The following is a 19,134-nucleotide window of genomic DNA, read 5'->3' on the forward strand; positions in this document are numbered from 1 at the left end:
ACCCACTAATTCACGTGCCCCACGGAACACTTGCACTGAACGAAATGGAGATTCTACAAAAAAATGACACTTTTCTTGCACCTATTTGTAATAAATGAAGCTGGTTATTTTTATTAAGGTTTTCATTTTACTCGCAATATGTAAACAGGACATGGTAAACATTAAGGTAAGTTCCAAAAATCTGAGTACACCACCAAGAACTGTTTTTATTTTGTACGTTTAGTCTGAATTAATTAAATATAAAAACAATAAATAATTGTTTACTGAAAGCAGTAATGACAACAATGCATAATACAAGGACAAATTTGTAATTTTTTAAGAAGTCATACTGACATATTTCAACTTCGTATTATGAACATTGTTTTGGCCCAACTAACATTTTTTTTTAATAACTGATCAAATAAAAACAGTTCTTGGCACACTCTTAGGGAAAAGGAAATGATTAAATATCGAACCTTTTTTTTTTCTAACTGTAGTAGATTCAGAATAATTGCAGAGATCTTATACTACAGTATTATGACACGGTTATATTGCGAAGATCGCTTAAATGAAAACGTCACTATATTTTTCATACAGATATGGATAAAAGAACGGCTGGCCTGTCAGCTGATGTTTTGTGCTCATGAAAATGGTTCAGATGTGAGCGTACTGTCGCCTCAGCTTAAAACATTGGTTATTGAATTACGTTTGCATACAGGACATTCTGCAATGCAACTGTCTTTAAATACAGGAATTCGGGTACTAAAGGATCGATGAAGAATTAATGTAAAAATACAGTCCATGTTAGAATAATGAGTCTGTAACAGTATACTTTTTAGTCTTATACCTCCCTGTTACGTCTGGGAATGACTATCTTGCGGTAGGTCCGTCTCTCTGAGATGTTACGCCTCACTTTCACCACGGGCGGAGTCGCCACTTCCAGTTCGAGAGACGGACTGGAATGAGATCTCTTCATCCCTCCATCTATGTCACTGTCCTCCTTTTCTTCGGTGTCGGCTCCTTTCCAGAGCTCCTGGTCGAAAAGGGCGAGGTCTGTCCCGCCGACTGTCTCGGAGGACTTTCTGAGTGTCTGCCAGAGATCCAGAATGTGAACATAAGCCTCGTAACGGGATCGCTGTGACGAAAGAAAGGTGAAAGAAAGACAGTCAGAGATAGTGTCTAGAGTTTACACAGAATTGTGCTAAAAACAAAAAACATCCACTGAGCAGCAGTTCTGCATGCGGATTCGCATTCTCGATGAGAGAGCTTAGAGGAGAATGGCCAGACTGGTTCGAGCTGACTGGAAGGCAGTAACCCAATCACTCTTTACAACCGTAGTGAGCAGAAAAGCATCTCAGAACACACAACACATCAAATCTTGAGGCTACAGCAGCAGAAGGCCATGTTGGGTTCCGCTCAAGCTCAACGCTCACCGAAACTGATCTATTTCTGATATATATTCAACTGTCCGGTTTTACTGAGCCTAAAGTTTTTACACCATTCTTACTCAAATCTATTTATAATGAGGTGGGTGAATGAAAAAAAAAACTGATCAGCTGGTTTAGTCCATCAATTAAATTTTATTCATTAGAACGCTCACAATGTAGGGAAATGAGAGTACATTGCAAATCTGTGACCTCGAATCATTACCTCGTGGCCACGTTAAACTACCAACTAAACTGCATGATTTAATCTTGTTTCAGCTGAAATTATGGGCTTGTGTGCACACACATTCTCCCACATGTATACAAACCTCATGCTGCAGGTACTCCTCCTTCAGTCTGTGCTCCTCCAATTCTCTGGCTTTTGTCCTGCGGCTCTCTTGCGCCCCCTGCTGTAACGCGCTCAGGTCCTCCTGAAATGACTGCAGCATGGCGGCGTGTGACTGCAGCTGTTTCTCCTGTTCACACACACACACACACACACACACACACACGCACGAGGTTTTATGTTGCACATAGACAGGCTTCGTGACACTATACAATTTCCTCTTCTCAGTTTTCACTTCTTCTGTATGAAGAATGGATGAAGGCCTTAAATCAATAAAGAGTCACAATATTTCGTATTATTCCCATCCAGAAGTGGAAGTGAAAAGTACTAAATCATTAATACAATTATATATATATATATATATATATATATATATATATATATATATATATATATATATATATATATAATTTTAGGGGATTTGAGTACTTATAATGCAATTGAATATAAATGAAAAATAATTGACTTGAACTCATACTCAAGTACATTTACAGAAAAATACAAAAATGATTTACTCATTACAAAAGCACATGTCCGAAGCTCATGCCTCAGTATTCTGGTGCCAGTTACCAGTTCGGGTATTTACATTTCCACCACAACAATGCTGAATTCTGATTGGTCAGAAGATTCATAAACAGTCAGGACTGTTTATAGCTGTTATAACATAAATTATAACAAAAGTTATCGATTAAACTTTATATTTCAATTAAAAAGTACAATGTGTCATTTTGTAGTAAATAAAATTGTTGGCCAATTGCTCCGTCTGTACAGGATTTCAGGGAGTTTTTTGTGATCGTTGCGGCCAAAAACGTTTGATTTTGCTGCAACTTTTTTTCCCCAAAATTTGCGCTGGAACATTCAGAGTTGAATTTGCGAAATTACAATTGCACAAGATTGTTTTGCACGGTCTTTAACAGTGATGTTTGTTGGTAAATGAGACCTGTTAGCTGTACTCATGTTTGACACACACTCACGGTCAAACATGAGTACATCAGACTGGTTGCTGTAACGTAACCCCCCTGTCCCCCAATGATCAGAACTGGTTCATCACATAATGAGTGGCACTGGCATGACTTGAAACTCAAAACAACCCAACAGTAGTACTAGAAAACAGGACAGGAATGACGAGGCAGCACATTTATAACATGACTTTACCCAAGTCGCGAGTCATGACGTGACGAAAATGAGGTCAAATCGTGGTTTGTTCTCACTTTACTGCAGCTGCGCTGAATCAGAATGCTCTAAGCAGCTTCATCTATTAATATTGTACTATATGAAACTACCCCTAACCCATTTCATTAACACTTTCGATTTAAAATAAACTTTTCTGTCCTAGCGTTATATTGCTGCTATCACACTGATGCCACACTGACACATGTACAAAACTACACTACAATTAGGACAACAGTAGCTCAGACATTAAGGCATTGGGCTACTGCCTAGAAGGTCACTGTTGAGCCTTTAAGCAAGACCCTTAACCTTCAACTGTATCCTAACTCAACCACAACTAGAATAAAAGCATCAGCCAAGTGAGCTAAATGTAAACATAGTGTCTAAAATGCTTCAAATGCAAGCAAGATGTTGCTCACATTCTAACATGAGGAAAAGAAGCAAAGTCAGGAACAATAGGTCTCTCCAGTTTTTTGAGAAGAAGCTGGTAGCTGGTGTGAGCTCACTGCTGAGTAAGGAATAAAACGCAATCGGCCATGCTGTTAACATGTAGCATCACCCTGTGGTTGATTCTTTTCAAATAACAGCATATCCTGAAGTGTTTCATTCTCTTTATTTTACCGAGGCAGTTTGTTAATGCTAAAAATCTTTAATTTATTAATGAACAGCATGTTATAGCAGCTATAAACTGTCATTCCCTCACCGGTCTCTCTCTCTCTCTCTGTCTCTCTCTCTCTCTCTCTCTCTCTCTCTCTCGCTCACTCTTAAAAAAAAAATGCAACTTGTCATTTCTTGTTGCCAAGAAACTGGAAAATGTAAAGTCCTCTGCTCTAAAGACTCCTTCTATAAATGCTAAATAAACGTTTCCTTACAGAAAACTAACCACATCAAAAATTATTTGCTTTTTCTTTTTAAATAACCCGTTGGGTTTTTCTTTATCGATTTATTATACAGCATCCACCATACAAGTCCCTGAGAATTCACTTTTACTATACAAACGATAATGTATTAGAACGAACGCAATTATATGAACCTGTGCTTTGAATTAAAGCCAGCACTACAGAAAATTACCCAAGATCTTCTGACTGGTCAGACCGGTAAGTTCAACAGCTCAAATCTTGATGAGGAAAATGGCAGCAAAATATTCAGAACCCTCTCAAATAAAAACATCAATACTGTTCTTTTCTTTAGTAGTTAACAGTGACTTCTGCAAAGGTGGTCTCTATTACAGTATGAAACTAATCATGATAATAACTGATAAAAAGGCAGAAGCCTTTAGAAATTTGCCTACCAGAGTGAGTGCAGACTGTGTTGCAGGTAAGATGGGCCTGTGGAACTTCCTCTGAGAGCCAACAGCAGCAGGAAACGGAGGAGATGAGTACAGAGCGGACACCAGGTTGATTCGGCCAATCCACGAGTTCATTTGCTCTGTAGATCTAGAAGACGAGAGAACGTGATGCAAAACAGCGGGCAAAAAAGATAGCGACGTAGACAATAGTTTTTAAGTCAATGTTCTTACTGTGCTTCAAACAGGAAGACCCTCCAATCTGCGGTCTGCAGGCGGAATACGTGAGGCCGCTTGGTATAGTCCTGTGCTCTCTCTGCTAGAGCGTGATGGACACTGAGCACTTCCTCAGAGCTTTGCCAGTCCTTCCTGTATTCATCCTAAAAGAGAGTCAGAAAGAGATAGTCATTAAAACTGTCCATATAATTTAAACAATGACATTTTAAAGCAAAAAAAATAATCTTTTGACAAGCTACCAGCTAACAGTGACGAGTGATGCACATTTTCCTCCTCAAAACATAGAACGCTGTAATTAATGTTATAGATTTAACAAGAGGTGCTACTTTGTTTATTGATCATGCTGTGAGCAGCCATGTTGATTTAATGTCACTTGCTGAACTCGGGCTTGAGGAGACCATCCAGAGTTCCTGCGTAGGAAGTCCAATTCGAGGGGAGGTTTTATTTGGTTTTTATTAGTTGGAGGTTGGAAAGTACGAGTTACAACCTTTAAACGAAAGCTCCGACTACATACACTATGGCGACATGTGAGTGATTGGAAGACAGACTGAGTGATTGAACACATGGAAGAGGGAGAACTGCTTATTCTTTTCAATATTTACATGAGAAAATGAAAAGAGAAAATGAGAGTTTACCAAGCTAGTGAAATCATTGCAATACCTGTTCTTAATTGGCTTGGGCATGCAACATTTCATGACAAATCACAGGTCTGGTTGCATAGCGTGCTTGTCTGTAGAGTTTGCCCAACTGCCACAACAAGCTCTTCAATTAATAATTCATGAAAGCCAGCCAAAGGACGTCACTGCATGAAGTATGCTCCATACCACATTATGGCATGTCACAGGAGTAGTATTCTCAAGGGTACATATTTTTACCTTTGTTATGCATGTTTCATCTGGGAGAGTGATTTACGTTTATCTTTAAAGATGTTTTTAAAAGAATTACAGAAAACCTGAACCCAGAACGCTGAAATCTATCCGATAGAGAAAGAGACGATATTCTCTGCATGATGTTAGCACGGCAGTGGTGAGGGAGGAAACCAGAGAACCCAGAGGAAACCCACATAAGCACACAGGATCGAACCATTTTTATGCATGCTTTTGTATATTAAAGCTCCACAGAGCTTCCTAGAACATGTAGCAAGAACCATTGCCTTAAAGTATATGATTTCAAGTATATGAATTCATAATCATTAATCAATTTAGTGTTGCACAAAAGAACCCTACTTACCTTCTGTAAATAGAGCACCATTCCTTTAAGCACCGCATAAAAGGTCTTCCAACTCCTTTTTCCCCATGGAGCTGCCACACAGAGAAAAAACATTCACATTACAACATTAAAAACACCACACAAGTCATCATAAAGCTACAAGGAAACACATCTTGATCACTTACTGCGCTTGCCGTCTATGTCCGCATGCGCTTTCCGCTTCAGGAAGCCTTTCTGGAACACCGTGGCCTTCTTGTCATGAGCAAGATCCTGGAAGGGATTACTCTTCGAGCGAAGAGACGCATCCTGATCTGAATTCTGCTCCAAGGTTATAGAGGGCAACAATTCCTTATCCTCTCTTGATGAAAAGATAAACGAAAACAGAGGATTAGAAGACTGAGGAAATATAAACTCAAGGCAAGAAATGATGAAAACAGTAATCAAAGGTGGACTCACATTGCCCAGTCAATCTGGCGATTCTTGATTGAGTTATAAAGTGTCTGGAAGACATTTTTGAAGAATTAATCAGTGGAGAAAAAGATATAAGAATTCCTTTTCTTCTTCTTCTTTTTTTTTTTTTTTTAAATGTGTCGATTAAAGATTTAAAAACTTTCAAAAATGTCAGCGATTGCAAATTAATGACCCATAGAAGAGATCAAAGATTGCTTTAAAAAAAGTCCACAATTTAATTTTTTTTTAAGGTTGAGTGCAGAAGTTTGTGCCCCCCATGGTTTCTATATGAATATAGAAATTATGTGTATGGGAATTCTACAAGAAAAATCAACCAATTTAATCATTTCAAATGAAACAAAGGCAAAAAATGCCAAAAGCTTTTCCATTCTGGTCCCCAGACAAGGTTTGAGGAAGAATGATATACAAGGAAGAATGTGTGTAGGGCTAGTCAATGTGATGTAAACACTAATTTGGCTATTTTTGTTAATTGTTGTAATGGAAACAAACACACAAAATGTCATCCTGTTAATAAATTTTTGCTCTCAAAAACTTTTTCCTCAACTCTATGTACACTAGAGTGTAAAAATGAGTTGCAGTACTCCTCTCACCTTCAGTAGTTCTTTACTGAAATTCTCTCCTTCGTTCATCCCATCCAGGTTAGACACAAAGTCAGTCACGGACATGGCCTTCCCAACATTCTGATCAGAAGTAGGACATTTTATTGACTTACACCGAACTAGGAAGTGATATGTACACAACAGAAAGAGCAATATTTTTAAACCCATAATCTGCTTCTGGATGGAACGTACCTGTCCGTGCAGGTCCGTGTTGAGCAACATCAAAGCACATGTGAGTGTGAGTACAGCTCCAGCTGAGGAGAATGTCTCAGGGTTGCACTGCTGGTAACGTCCGGCGAAATGATCGAGCACTCGCTCCCTCTCCTGAGTCTCACCGATCAGAACCACTTCGTTCAGAAAAGACCTAGAAAATGAATAAAAACCGATAAGGTTACTACAAGTTAGCATTTTAGAATGAATTAAGTACTATACTCCTGAAGTTCCTGGAACATCTCACCGAAGAGCTTCATCCAAGCTTTGGTCAGTGAAGTCGAAGAACTTAAGGTACTCTTCTCCAACAGCACGACTGAACGCATTGCTAATATAAAAAAAAAAGCATATCAGGGTTTTTTTTTTTCAATGAGATGTACAGTAGAGTGTATAAGTTTGTATACCCTTAGGACAAAATGAAGACACAATTAATAAGAGTATTGGGTTTTCACAGATGTTCCTTCATTATAGAAGTAAAAAAAATGCTCTATACTGTATTAGTAGTATAGTAACATCAGTTCAAAAGTTGTCATCTCCTTCTCCATATGAATGGATTATGAATGGAGTCCATTTTGCCTTTATAACTGCCACCAAACTCCAAGCTTTTAGATCCTTTTACCGACTGTAGCCTACCCATTAACACATCCTTCCTGACATTTCTATTATAATTTTGCAAAATGTTGTGTGTTTTTTAACCCATTTGGGAAAATTTTCCAATACTCAGCTATCAAGCAGGGAGGATGAAGGTTAGGACTTTTCAGTTATACCACTCAAGAGCTCTACACTACTTTCTTCAGTTTAGGTCTAGAGACTGAAAGAGTCATGGCAAAACATCTTTACATTTTTTGGGTATATTTATATCAAGTTTGTTTTTTGCTTTGGAGTCATCCTGTTGTAGGATTACCTTTAGGATTTCCTAACTTTTTGGAATTCCAATTTGTAGATAAATTATGAAATAGACGTACTTTTCTTCTTGACATTTCATAAACTATGGGGGGTGCAAACTTTTGAACCGCACTTTTACTACGAAAAGTATGGTTCTTAACAATAACTCACTTTTTGTCCAGATGATGGACCACATCTGTACGCTGAACATTGTCAAGCCTGTAAAGTCTCTCTGCAAGTTTACAAGCTTCCTCTCGGTCCACAACTTCTACATTTCTGTTCTTGTAGGGAATTGCAGGTTCTACAGATTCCTCGTGTTGTTCCTCTGCCACACGTTCGTGCTCGGATGATACATCTTCGGTTTGTCTTACACTGTCTTTGTCATGGATCTGATGTTGTTCAGAGTTGGTGTGGTTTTCCTGCTCGGTTTGTTGGAGCTTGTCTGGTTGATTGGTTCCTTTACTGTCCTTTGATTCTGAGAGCTGTGATGTTTCTATTTCAGTGGACCTATCTGACTGCTCCCCGAGTTCCGTCTCATTGGGACTTTCTGTTTGACTTGCTTCTACATCAACTGCACTTTTTGTCTGACTTGCCTGGTCTGACGTTTCTGAGTCATTAGAACTTGATTTCTTTGACCCTTCTGAAGGTTCGTCACCAATTAAAAGTTCTTGTTTGGACTCTTCTGAGTTTTCCAACTCGTCTGAACATTCTGACTGTTGTATTAATTGTTCTTTGTGTACATGAAGTTCCACTTCCACTGTACTTTCGATCTGCTCTTCATGGGTTGATTCCTCTTGCTTGACTTCCAGTACAGATTCTTGCATCACCACAAATGTTTCTGCAGTTTCTAACTCCAGTGTCTCATCATTAGCAATTATAGTCAACTCAACATTTTCAGATTCTTCAGTCTCTACTGCCTCTACAGCGTCGCAGACAATATCAGGGGGAACTCCTTGTTGGGGTGGATCTGACTCTTGGTTTAGACCAGGTTCCTCAACTTGTTTTGAATCCAGTTCTAGGAGTGGGTCATTTGTTTCTGACTGTGGTGTAGTACTGCACTCCTCCTCACAAGCTGTCACTATGATTACACTGATACCATCCTTAGAAATGAGCTCCACAACCTCGTTTGTTTCTCCCACATCTCCAAGTCCTTGCTCTAGTTCAGTCAAAAGCACAATGTCCCCTGTTTTTACGGATTCCTCCTCAAGAACTTCTAAAGCCTGAGGAACCAGCTGGATCTCTGGGTTCTCTATGCAGAGATGGCCTTCTAGCTCACTGTTTTCCACTAATCCACCATGATCACTCACTTCTGATGTCTGTGAGGTCTCTGAAAAGAGATTAGAGTACAGGAACTTAAGAGAATTGATATGTACAGACATGTATTTATTTTAACAATTCGTGAATCAGTTCTATGCAATGAAATGTGTTGTAGCATGGTAATGACTCCTTACATAAAATAATCGTCACCTGGGCTCATAAAACCAATACGACTCAAATTTTTTGTCATTGCTATAACCTTTGTAATGACATAAAAATATTCCAGAGTAAGGGCAATGTATTTACAAATGGCATAACATTTGCATAATGTTTAGTACTGCTGGTTAGCTAAACCACGCTATTTTATTAAATAGATTTCTGCAGTTAATTTCATGTTTCATTTATCAAGGTATAATATCTCCCAATATATAAATGGGGGAGTTAAAGAAAAGGCAACAGCTAAATTTTTTAACTAGGAGTTAAATGTTAGTACTTGTTTATAATAACAATAATAATAATAATAATAATAATAATAATAATAATAATAATAATAATAATAATAATGTTAGAACATGTTAAAATTCTGCAGGCTAACTAGCATACCTAGTTAAATTCTTAAATTCATTGTGTATTTATTCCATTTTTAATTCTTGCAAACGCCTAAATGGGAGAGTTTAAAGAAAAGGCAGAAATTATATTCCTGACTGGACAGATTTAAAAATATTATAAATTCTTCTAGTTAGCTAGCTAACATGGTGTTAGCTGCTAGTTCATAATTGACTTATTTCAAAGCTCTTTGTAAACAATTTGGCACAAATTAGAACTCTCAAACACACAACACATACGGATAAAAAACTATTTTCTGCATTAGCGTTCCATTAGCTATTTAAGTAAGACCACTTATAATGGAAAAATCAAGCATTCTCCATGTGTTTATTCAAAATAAGCATCTTTCAAACCTTGAATGTCAAGCATTATTTAAATATCTATACAAAACTATACTTTTTTTTTTAGATATAAACTCAGAGAAATTAAAACAGAGAACCTCTGTTAAAAGGTTAAATGCTGTGTGTGGAACTGTGGTGAACTCCTCCTTCTGAATAGAAAGCTAAATGGAAATTTATAGTGGGTGCATTTATGCCTCCAGGTAGACATAAATAAAACAGGAAACGGCATTGTGTGTCACACAGTATCATGTTATAAAAGGCCAGCATTCACCATAGATGGACACTTATTTTTTCCTCACGATTGCTATTGAAAATGTACGTAATGTCATCAATAGATATATAAAAAAAATTGACAGTGATGTATGATGTATTTAATAAATAAGATGCATGTTACCTGTGAATGGTGGCTGTTCGTCTTCGTTTGATGGTGTCACACAAACATTCACTTCTGTGTGTGCATCATATAACTGTGAGGGGAAATAACATGAAATGTTAGCTAAAGCATACTTAAATAATATACATTCTATACATTCAAATGCAAGAAGACAATATAAAATGATCATAAACACAACAGAGACTATGTCATTGCCAAACGTATACCCAAAGTATTTACAATGAGCAATTTGCAGTTGAGTGCAAAAGTTTGTATGACAGAGAAACATAATCTACAGCCATAACAGTGTGGCTCGGTAGTATGTGGAAATATGTACAGTACAAAATAATCTATTCCGTAAATGTTGGGACAGTATAGAAAATGCAAATAAAAACAAAAAGGAGTGATTTGTAAATGTACTTTGACTTGTATTTAAACAAAATACATATAAAAGACAAGGTACTTGATGTTTTACCTAATCAACTGTATAGTTTTTTGAAGATACCCGTTTATTTTGAAATTGATGCATGCAACACGTTCCAAAAAAAGTTGGGACAGGGGCAATGTAGGACTGATAGCGACGTGACAAGTTGAAAAAAGAAGGTGAAACAGGTGAGGAAATCCTCTAATCATAGTATATAAGGAGCTTCCAAAAAAGGCCTAGCCCTTCAAGAGCAAGGATGGGTCGAGGCTCGCCAATCTGAAAACAGAGGAGTCAGTGAATAAGCCAACATTTTGAGAACAACGTTCCCCAGAGACAAATCGGTAGGAATTTGGGCATTTCACCTTCTACAGTGCACAATATAATTAAAAGATTCATGAGTCTGTAATGGATATCCTGACATGGACTCGGGAATACTTTGGTAAAGCTTTGACTATCCACACCATTCGCCGCTGCATCCACATATGCATGTTAAGGCTTTACTATGCAGAGCAGAAGCCATACATCAACACTGTCCAGAAGCACCATCCACTTCTCTGGTCTCAGTCTCATCTGAGATGGACAGTAGCACAGTGGAACCGTGTTTTGTGGTCAGATGAGTCAACATTTCAAATAGTTTTTGGACATAACAGCCGTCGTGTTCTCCGGGACAAAGAGGAAAAGGACCATCCAAGCTGTTATCAGCGTCAGGTCCAAAAGAAAGCGTCTGTTATGGTATGGGGGTGTGTCAGCGCCCATGGCATGGGTAACATGGACATCTGTGAGGGCAGCATTAATGCAGAAAGATATGTACACATTTTGGAGCAACATATGCTGCCATCCAGAGCAGAACAACACCGAACCACATTCTACCCGGATTACAAGCGCATGGTTGCTGCGTGATGCGTAAGCAGGGAGTGCGGGTGCTAACATGGCCTGCCTGCAGTCCTGACCTGTCTCCCATTGAGAATGTGTTGCGCATTATGAAGCGCAAAATAAGGCAACGAAGGCCCCGTACAGTTGTGCAGCTGAAGAAATGCATAATGGATGAATGGGGGGAAATTCTGCTTGCTAAACTTAACCAACCAGTGTCTTCCCTCAGCGCCAAAACACTTATTAAGTGTTATTAAAAGAAAAGGTGATGTTACACAGTGGTAAACAGTCGACCGCCCCATCTTTTTTGGAGTGTGTTGCAGTCATCAGATTTGAAATGAGTGTATATTTTCAAAAATAAATTACATTCACAAAGCAAAGCATCAACTAATGTGTCAGTAACGTGTTTTCGATATAGTACAGGGTGAACTGAATTTTCCAATGACTCTTTTTGTTTGTTTTTTTGCATTTTCCATACTGTCCCAACTTTTTCAGAATTGGCGTGGTAAAATCAGCTCCAAAGTTTGCATAAATCATTTATTTATCCCCTGAACAGCCTTTGGATCCTTGCATTTGTAATATTCAAACCTTCTATGGCCTAATCTCTGGCATGTTCATCTAAAAATATCTTTTATAACTCTTGGCATATCTTTGTCCATTCTTCTGGACATACCTTTGCCTTCAATAAAAAAAGATCTGAGTTTTATTTCTACAAAAAATATTAATATATTTTATCTTATAGTATTAATACAAAAGATGTCCTGCAACAAGAAAACAATACAAAATATAAGAAAAATAGAACATTATGTTGAAAAGATGTTTTCCTATTAACCTCTTGCTTTTCAGACCTGATTAGAAAAATGCCAAACCCGCAGGACATGCAAACTTTTGCACTCAACTGTAGGCAGTAAGTAGAAGATATGGAAACAATTTCGCCTCTCATCACACCACCTCAGCCTCACTCATATTGAGAAGTGCTGTTCTACATGCCAAACCACACAACCCTTCCTGTTTGACTAGTACAAGAGACAGTATGGAGTCAAGAAAGGCCATTGCTTGAAATATGAATGGGGCGGAGTGTTAACGCTCAAAATGGCATCTTTATTACATGGCTGTATCTGTGTAAACAGATCAGATACATTCCATAGCATAGTCTATTTAAAAGCAGCACTCTGCCTGAGACGTGACTAATATGTCTTTTGCTTCATCTTAGAACCAAATCAAGATCAAGTGAAGTGAAGTGAAGTGAATTGTACTGGAAATAATCTAACAGCCAGCTATATTTCACTGGAGATAGCTACCTACAAGGCTTCATGTTAGACATATAGTGCACTACATAAAGTGCAAAAGCCATTATTTAGAGCATGTTTGTAGGGACTAGGAAGCCATTTGTCATCAAGCTTCAGCTCTTGTCTGGTCTGGCAATCGGTTAGGTATAATCAGAAATGTGCATAACCCGAAAAGATGTTTGTGTGATGTTATGATACCACTAAATGTGAATTATTTACAAAAAAATTGTCAGATTTCAATAGGGATTAAAATACGTGTTTAAAATATCGATCTGTTGCAGGTTTATGGGTCTCGCCCGACTCAAGTAAACAGAGGCCTGGTCTTGTATGACTGGAAATGACTACACAGGAAGCATTTCCAAGATGGCTGTATGTGGACAGACTTTGCTACAAGAACATTGCTAATACATACCTGGCAAGAGTCGGCTTCTGTACTTATAGCTGGTTCTTGCTGCAAGTTATCATCTGTCTGTTCAGGCTCCTCATCCAGTACCAGATCAATAATTTCCTCCTGGTTTAACAAATGCATGTCTGAGGATGGAGGAGTAACTACCCAGTCCATGTTCAATCCATAACTCAAGTTAATGTCACTTGAGCTGGATTCCTGGGATGGAGCATCTGATGGAGTCTGTGGCATATCCCACTGTACTGAAGCACAGCTGAAATGCATGCTGGGAACCCTAACAGGGAACATTGTAATGGAAACCCCATGTTCTAAGGGTTCAGGACCGTCTTTCACCAATGGTTCATGGGTTCTGCCTCTGTGGGTTTCTTCCAGGCATAGGTTATTCTCTTGCTCCACCCTCTCTATGTACAGCTTGGCTTCCAAATATGGCTCTTCTTCCACAAAATCATCCGGTTCTGAATAGGCAGGCTGTGCAGAAAGAATGAGATCGCTCTCCATGGCTTCTTAGGCAACTGATTCTATGTGATGACTGTGAGTCGTGTGTCCATCTGTAGGCTACACAAATATTTAGTGGTGATTACTGGTAAATGAGACACTAAAAAGCTCTTAAGTATAGACATTGATATTATTACTATGAATGAATTAATAGATGAATTAATACAGGAACTATAGCAGTCCTTCATTTATAGCAGAGCCTCATTTATCAATCTCTAAGCAAAGTAGTGTTTAAATGTTTAAATTAACTGCACTACAAATTCCCAATTCCAGATATACAAACATTTCCATAACTATGATTTTTCTGCAGCTGATTTACATTTAGCCATGCCCACAAAACTCCATATAAAGCAAACCTCACAGAGAGCTGAAAACAACAAAATGATGACTAAACGGTTTCACCGCGCAGTGTGCGGCAAAAATCTTCCAGTACTGCAGCTCAGCCACTGTAGTGAGTCAGCTACCATAGATAAACTTTAATGCCTCCTCAGTATAGGGGGCGCCATTACTTTGTTCTTATTGAATAGTCTTATTTGTCCAAATTTATAGATTGCTTTCTCCCTTTCGTATATAAAATTGCACAAACTCAGACCATACATACAGTTTCAAGATGATTAAACGAGGTCTCCTTATATACAACTTTACACAAAGTCTTCATATTATACGAACGGGTTTTCTGAAATACCTGGATTTCAACAGCTATCAAATTCCTTGTGCAAATGCTCCTGTGAACAATGTACTGTTATATCCGATGGTATCCAGCTTGATAAATGAGGCCCACTGTCTGTACCAAATTCTTAACACACAGACATGACACTTTAAAGGGCAAAACCAAACCTAACCCATGTGATTTGAATGCCAAAATACCAACAGTGAAGTGGGACTACAGGAATGTAGAAAAACGTGCCAGGCCAACAGAAGCACATCTTTTAACCAGCAGGTATCTTTGAACGTGCTGTTCTAAAATGATTAAATACTGAAGATCATATCACTTGTTTGCACACATAGCTTAAAACATAAAGCCAAAGTAAATACAATGGCAATTACAACAACAAACAGTATCATAAGTCCATAATATAATAATATATAGATAAATGTACATACATACGGACGTAAAAGTCTGATTAGTATGAAATTGAAGTCTGACTTGAAGTCTTATATTTGACTGTGATGCTGATAATGATCAATCGCTCCATCAGTCTAATCTAGTTAGGAATACCAAATCAAGATATTAATGAAAAGGATATTTTAATTTACCTTTTGACCATTTGTCTCCTCAACATGACATACGTCTCATATCCAACACATTTCACGCCTAATGACTACTGCATTCACCACTGAATACACCCTATAACTGTGTATACTGTAACACAGCCATCATTGAAATAAACCATAACAACAACAACAACAAAAACTTGTCTCAGACTCACCTTTTAAATATCTTGTTATTAACTTCAGTTAATGGCCATAACACAGCACCGTTATCTCAGAGATGTGCAAGGCGGATGTGCGTTGCAATGACTTTCTGTGCAGGCGTCACAGAGGCATAGTTCCACTTCCTGGCTGCAAATAAAAAACCACTACAGCAAGAGAATGAAAGAAGAAAAAAAAAAGAGGGGGGGGGGTGGCAGATGAAGGTTAAAATGGTGTTGGATTGAGTATGTGTGTATGAGTAGATTCTCAGAATCTTCTTCTCTCTATTGAAAATTCTCAAAAATCACTTTTAAGTTCAGTATTATTGGCTAGTTAACAATAAAACATTATTTATGGCACTCCTATAAACAGATTTTGCAACAAGTCTTCATGCTCAGCTTACCTCATCTAACCCACATCCGGGTCCATCCCCACTTTATTTCCTGCTGGTGCTCACCTCAACTCTTCCTGTAGAGTGCACACAATTATGAGTTACAACGATCGGCCAACATCTCAGCCAGACAAGCGAGTTGGTCCGACTACGCATTTTTAGACCAGTCATTGATCTCGTCCTGACACATTACAATGCTCTTTGTGTGATTTCAAAACACGTCCTGTCAGGGGCCAGTCTCATAGCAGGCACTAATGTAGCATGTGCATTAGCAGAACGGGATAGTCAGGTTTAATCCTGTAGACATCTCTGATGACCTAACCTCATGTCTAGGAGCCTAAGAAGAAAGATTTTTTTGTTGTTAATTTTACATGTATTTTTAAAATGGTATTTTGAAGCAGTAATGAGTCATCATATTATGAGGAACTGAAAGTAAGGGAAAGACTAAAAGCTTGTAGCGCAAAACAAATGCATGTTGCGCAAAACAAATGCAGCTAACTTAAAGGTTTATTTTAAGATTCCCGTGCAATTGTAGCAGCAAGGACTTGAAAACAGAATGACACATAGATAGTTATGATCTGATGCTGAAAATCAGTCTCAGTGTTGATACTGTCCTGAAACTCTGGACCGGTATTAAAACAAATATAACAGACTCACATATTCGATTAAATCTAGTGACTATTGATGATTGGTTGTGATATTAGATGGGAGGTTAAAATCTAATATCAGTCGCTCAACGATTAAACTAATAGGGTTGAGCAATACATTACGAGGTCTCATCAATGACAAAATATCAATAAATAATAAAGTCGGTAAGGTTCTACTGAGTTCATACCAAGTTTCCGCAGAATAACAAATGTGGGCTGAAAACGATCACTAATAAGCTGCATGAATCTACAAACTGGGCTAGACAAAAATCAGCCCCAGCCTTGCTTCTTCATATTATTCTGTGTATTTTTCTTATAAACATTGTTTCCACAAATTTGTCAACAACAATTAATCTCAGGTGGACACCAAACCTTATGAAACCTTATAGTGATGTTTTTAGAAAGGGGTGGCTTAGCCTTAACTCTAACATATTTGTACCTATTACTGACATCTATATATACGCTGTCCATATGTGTGATGATGACAGACATGACAGATCTTACACATAAGAAATAGGACGCTCAGACTGTCTTAAAGTCTACTGCCCTCAGGCCTCTTATGTTTCACATTACTGCAGAACAGAAGTTTGCAGAGAGACAGCTAATTTATTGGGAGGATGTCAATATGGCACAGTTCCCTGGTTCAAGCCTGAGCTCAGGTTACTATTTGTGTAGAGATCCTGGTACTCCGGTTTCCGCTCTCCTCTCAAAAACAGGTGTAGGTTTATTGACTACACTAGCTGTGAATTGTATGTGTGCATGGTGCCCTGCAAGGGACCGGCATCCCATACAGGGTGTATTCCTGCCTCATGTCTGTGTTCATGGGATAAACTTTAGCTTCACCACAACATTTAGCCAGGATAGAACAATTACTAAATAATAAGTAAGTAAGTAGGTAAGTAAGTAAATAAATAAATAAATGTCAATATCAGATCAGAATAACCCCAAACTTAGTGTCCTGATATTGCTATTGCATTGAAAATTGTGGGAACGGTGCATGTTTTATTATCAAAATCATCCTAATGTGCAGTCAACATTTGAGAAATAATGATTCTTATAGCAGTATTGCAATTAGAGTAGTTTCCACTTACCTCACTCAACATGTGAGCATAAACTACACAAACAAAAGCAGACCAAAGTGACAGGAGTGATGTCAAGATCATCTGAACAGTCACTATTTGCAACTTATCCTTGTTTTGAATGTTTCTCAGTCAAGGTGCAAATTCATTCAGCAGGTCACTAAGCTGTATCCTGAGACTCCTTTCAGAACTCAAACACACTCACTCAGCTGTCCAACCACCATCTTATCTGGATCTTCATCAGAAGGGCGTTTTTAAGAACTACACAGGAGCTTGATAAGAGAAATATGAGAGCATAAGATACACTCAAAACATCAGAAGAATCAAAGAAAACACCTGGCTGCACACTACCGTATTCAATCACTTATTAGTGCCTGAACTGCATCCGAAACAACAATCAGAATAAGCCTACTATATGGCAATACTATTCATTACGGTAGTTTGCGGGTTGGGACACGCCCTCACGGGCGCACCTACAGTATTAAAGTCGCAAAGCAACATGCATACTGAAACCACGCCCACTCTGAATTTCTCCCAATTGCTGCCACTAGAGGGAGACACGTGACTGATTCACTGTTTATGGCGGCGCAGTTTCAACCTTTACAACGTTTTTGCATAGTAGACAACACAATTTAAGATTTATTAACATTTGGGAGGTAAATTAAACAGCCAAACAAACAGCCACTCACATCACATTTAATTAGGGAACAATATATCAAAAATGAAATGATGTTACCTTCAAGTGCTCCTCCGATTTTCTTGTTTTCTTGACTTTTGAAAATCTACATTACACTAACAACTGTTACACATGTAACCTTAAGTTTAGTTGGTGACTCAATTTGTCAATTGGCATTTTAGGCAAATATTTACCATCGTATTTATTTATTGGAGCAATTTTGGTATTAGATTAAAATGTGTTTATGGTATTTATTTATAGTAGGATATAAAATATAAGCATATTTCACTGGACACTTGGTTGTCTTTCTTATTATTCCTAATCTACATTTATAAATCTATATAAATATTGTTTGCCTCATTCAAAAAGAATAATAAAAAAATAATTGCCACCCTGTGACCCCAGTTTTAGAACTATCATTATAATGCCCAGCTTATCAAATGTATTAAATATTATAAAACAAAACAAAAAAATCTAAACTGTGTGATCAAGTGGTCAGTTACACTTATATCTATAATACTGGGGGTTTTTTTCAATTCCATGACAACTGTGATAATAGAATCAGAATAATTTTATTCGCCATATAGATTTACATTCAATTCAATTCAATTTTATTTGTATAGTGCTTTTTACAACAGTCATTTGCAGTCATCTCAAAGCAGCTTTACAGAAATATATGAACACAGGCTACAGATTTTAAATATGTGAATTTATCCCATGCATTAGGAATTTTTCTTGGTGTTTGGTCACAACACGATACATTCAATATACACACCTCGAACAACACAACACAACACAATTACCATCCTAATATACAAATACAAACATTGCACATAATATAAAAATATGCAAATATCAGTAGTTTATCAGGTTGCATTTTTAAAATCTAATGTATTCATTTATGTTGCATTTTTATCTCATGTAATAATTTAGATTGTATTTTTTGTCTAATGTGTTAATGTATGCTTTATTTTTATCCAATGTAATAATTTTTCTAATGTATTAAATAGGGTTTTGTTTTGGGGTTTTTTTGTTGTTTTTGTTGCCTTATG

General features: G+C 37.7%; 2 protein-coding genes across 3 annotated transcripts in view; both read right to left on the reverse strand.

Annotated features, from left to right (window-relative positions):
• LOC108259741 (uncharacterized) overlaps positions 1–16,119 on the reverse strand; it is a 109,734-nt gene extending 93,615 nt beyond the window's left edge. Inside the window, exon 1 of the mRNA XM_053677063.1 lies at positions 16,116–16,119. The gene's annotated coding sequence lies outside the window, so the exon portion shown is untranslated. The remainder of the gene's footprint in view (positions 1–16,115) is intronic.
• On the reverse strand, positions 90–17,723 carry LOC108260371 (PH and SEC7 domain-containing protein 2). Of its 2 annotated transcripts, XM_017460620.3 has the most exons (16): positions 17,419–17,723; positions 15,693–15,757; positions 15,307–15,456; positions 13,388–13,936; positions 10,414–10,486; positions 7,987–9,142; positions 7,178–7,258; positions 6,913–7,084; positions 6,712–6,801; positions 6,107–6,150; positions 5,836–6,008; positions 5,672–5,742; positions 4,439–4,584; positions 4,211–4,355; positions 1,733–1,879; positions 90–1,114 (listed from the first exon to the last, which is right to left on the reverse strand). In XM_017460620.3, exons 4-16 carry the CDS (start codon positions 13,877–13,879, stop codon positions 821–823), a joined length of 3,084 nt encoding a protein of 1,027 aa, XP_017316109.1. In that variant the 5' UTR covers positions 13,880–13,936; positions 15,307–15,456; positions 15,693–15,757; positions 17,419–17,723; the 3' UTR covers positions 90–820. The 2 variants fall into 2 exon arrangements, with proteins under 2 accessions (XP_017316109.1, XP_047007885.1); XM_047151929.2 differs by lacking the exon at positions 17,419–17,723 and having other exon boundaries at positions 15,693–15,827.
• Positions 17,724–19,134: the final 1,411 nt, after the last annotated feature.

This window comes from Ictalurus punctatus, chromosome 28, assembly GCF_001660625.3.
Source record: "Ictalurus punctatus breed USDA103 chromosome 28, Coco_2.0, whole genome shotgun sequence".
NCBI lineage: Eukaryota > Metazoa > Chordata > Actinopteri > Siluriformes > Ictaluridae > Ictalurus > Ictalurus punctatus.

What these genes read in the sequence shown, in the direction of transcription:
- LOC108260371 (XM_017460620.3), bottom strand. Translation starts at nt 13,879, where the DNA reads ATGGAGAGCGATCTCATTCTTTCTGCACAGCCTGCCTATTCAGAACCG. An exon ending in ACACGGACCTGCACGGACAG is followed by an intron (nt 6,802 to 6,912) that starts GTACGTTCCATC and finishes ACTTCTGATCAG; the next exon opens with AATGTTGGGAAGGCCATGTC. An exon ending in CGCCAGATTGACTGGGCAAT is followed by an intron (nt 6,009 to 6,106) that starts GTGAGTCCACCT and finishes CTTTTCATCAAG; the next exon opens with AGAGGATAAGGAATTGTTGC.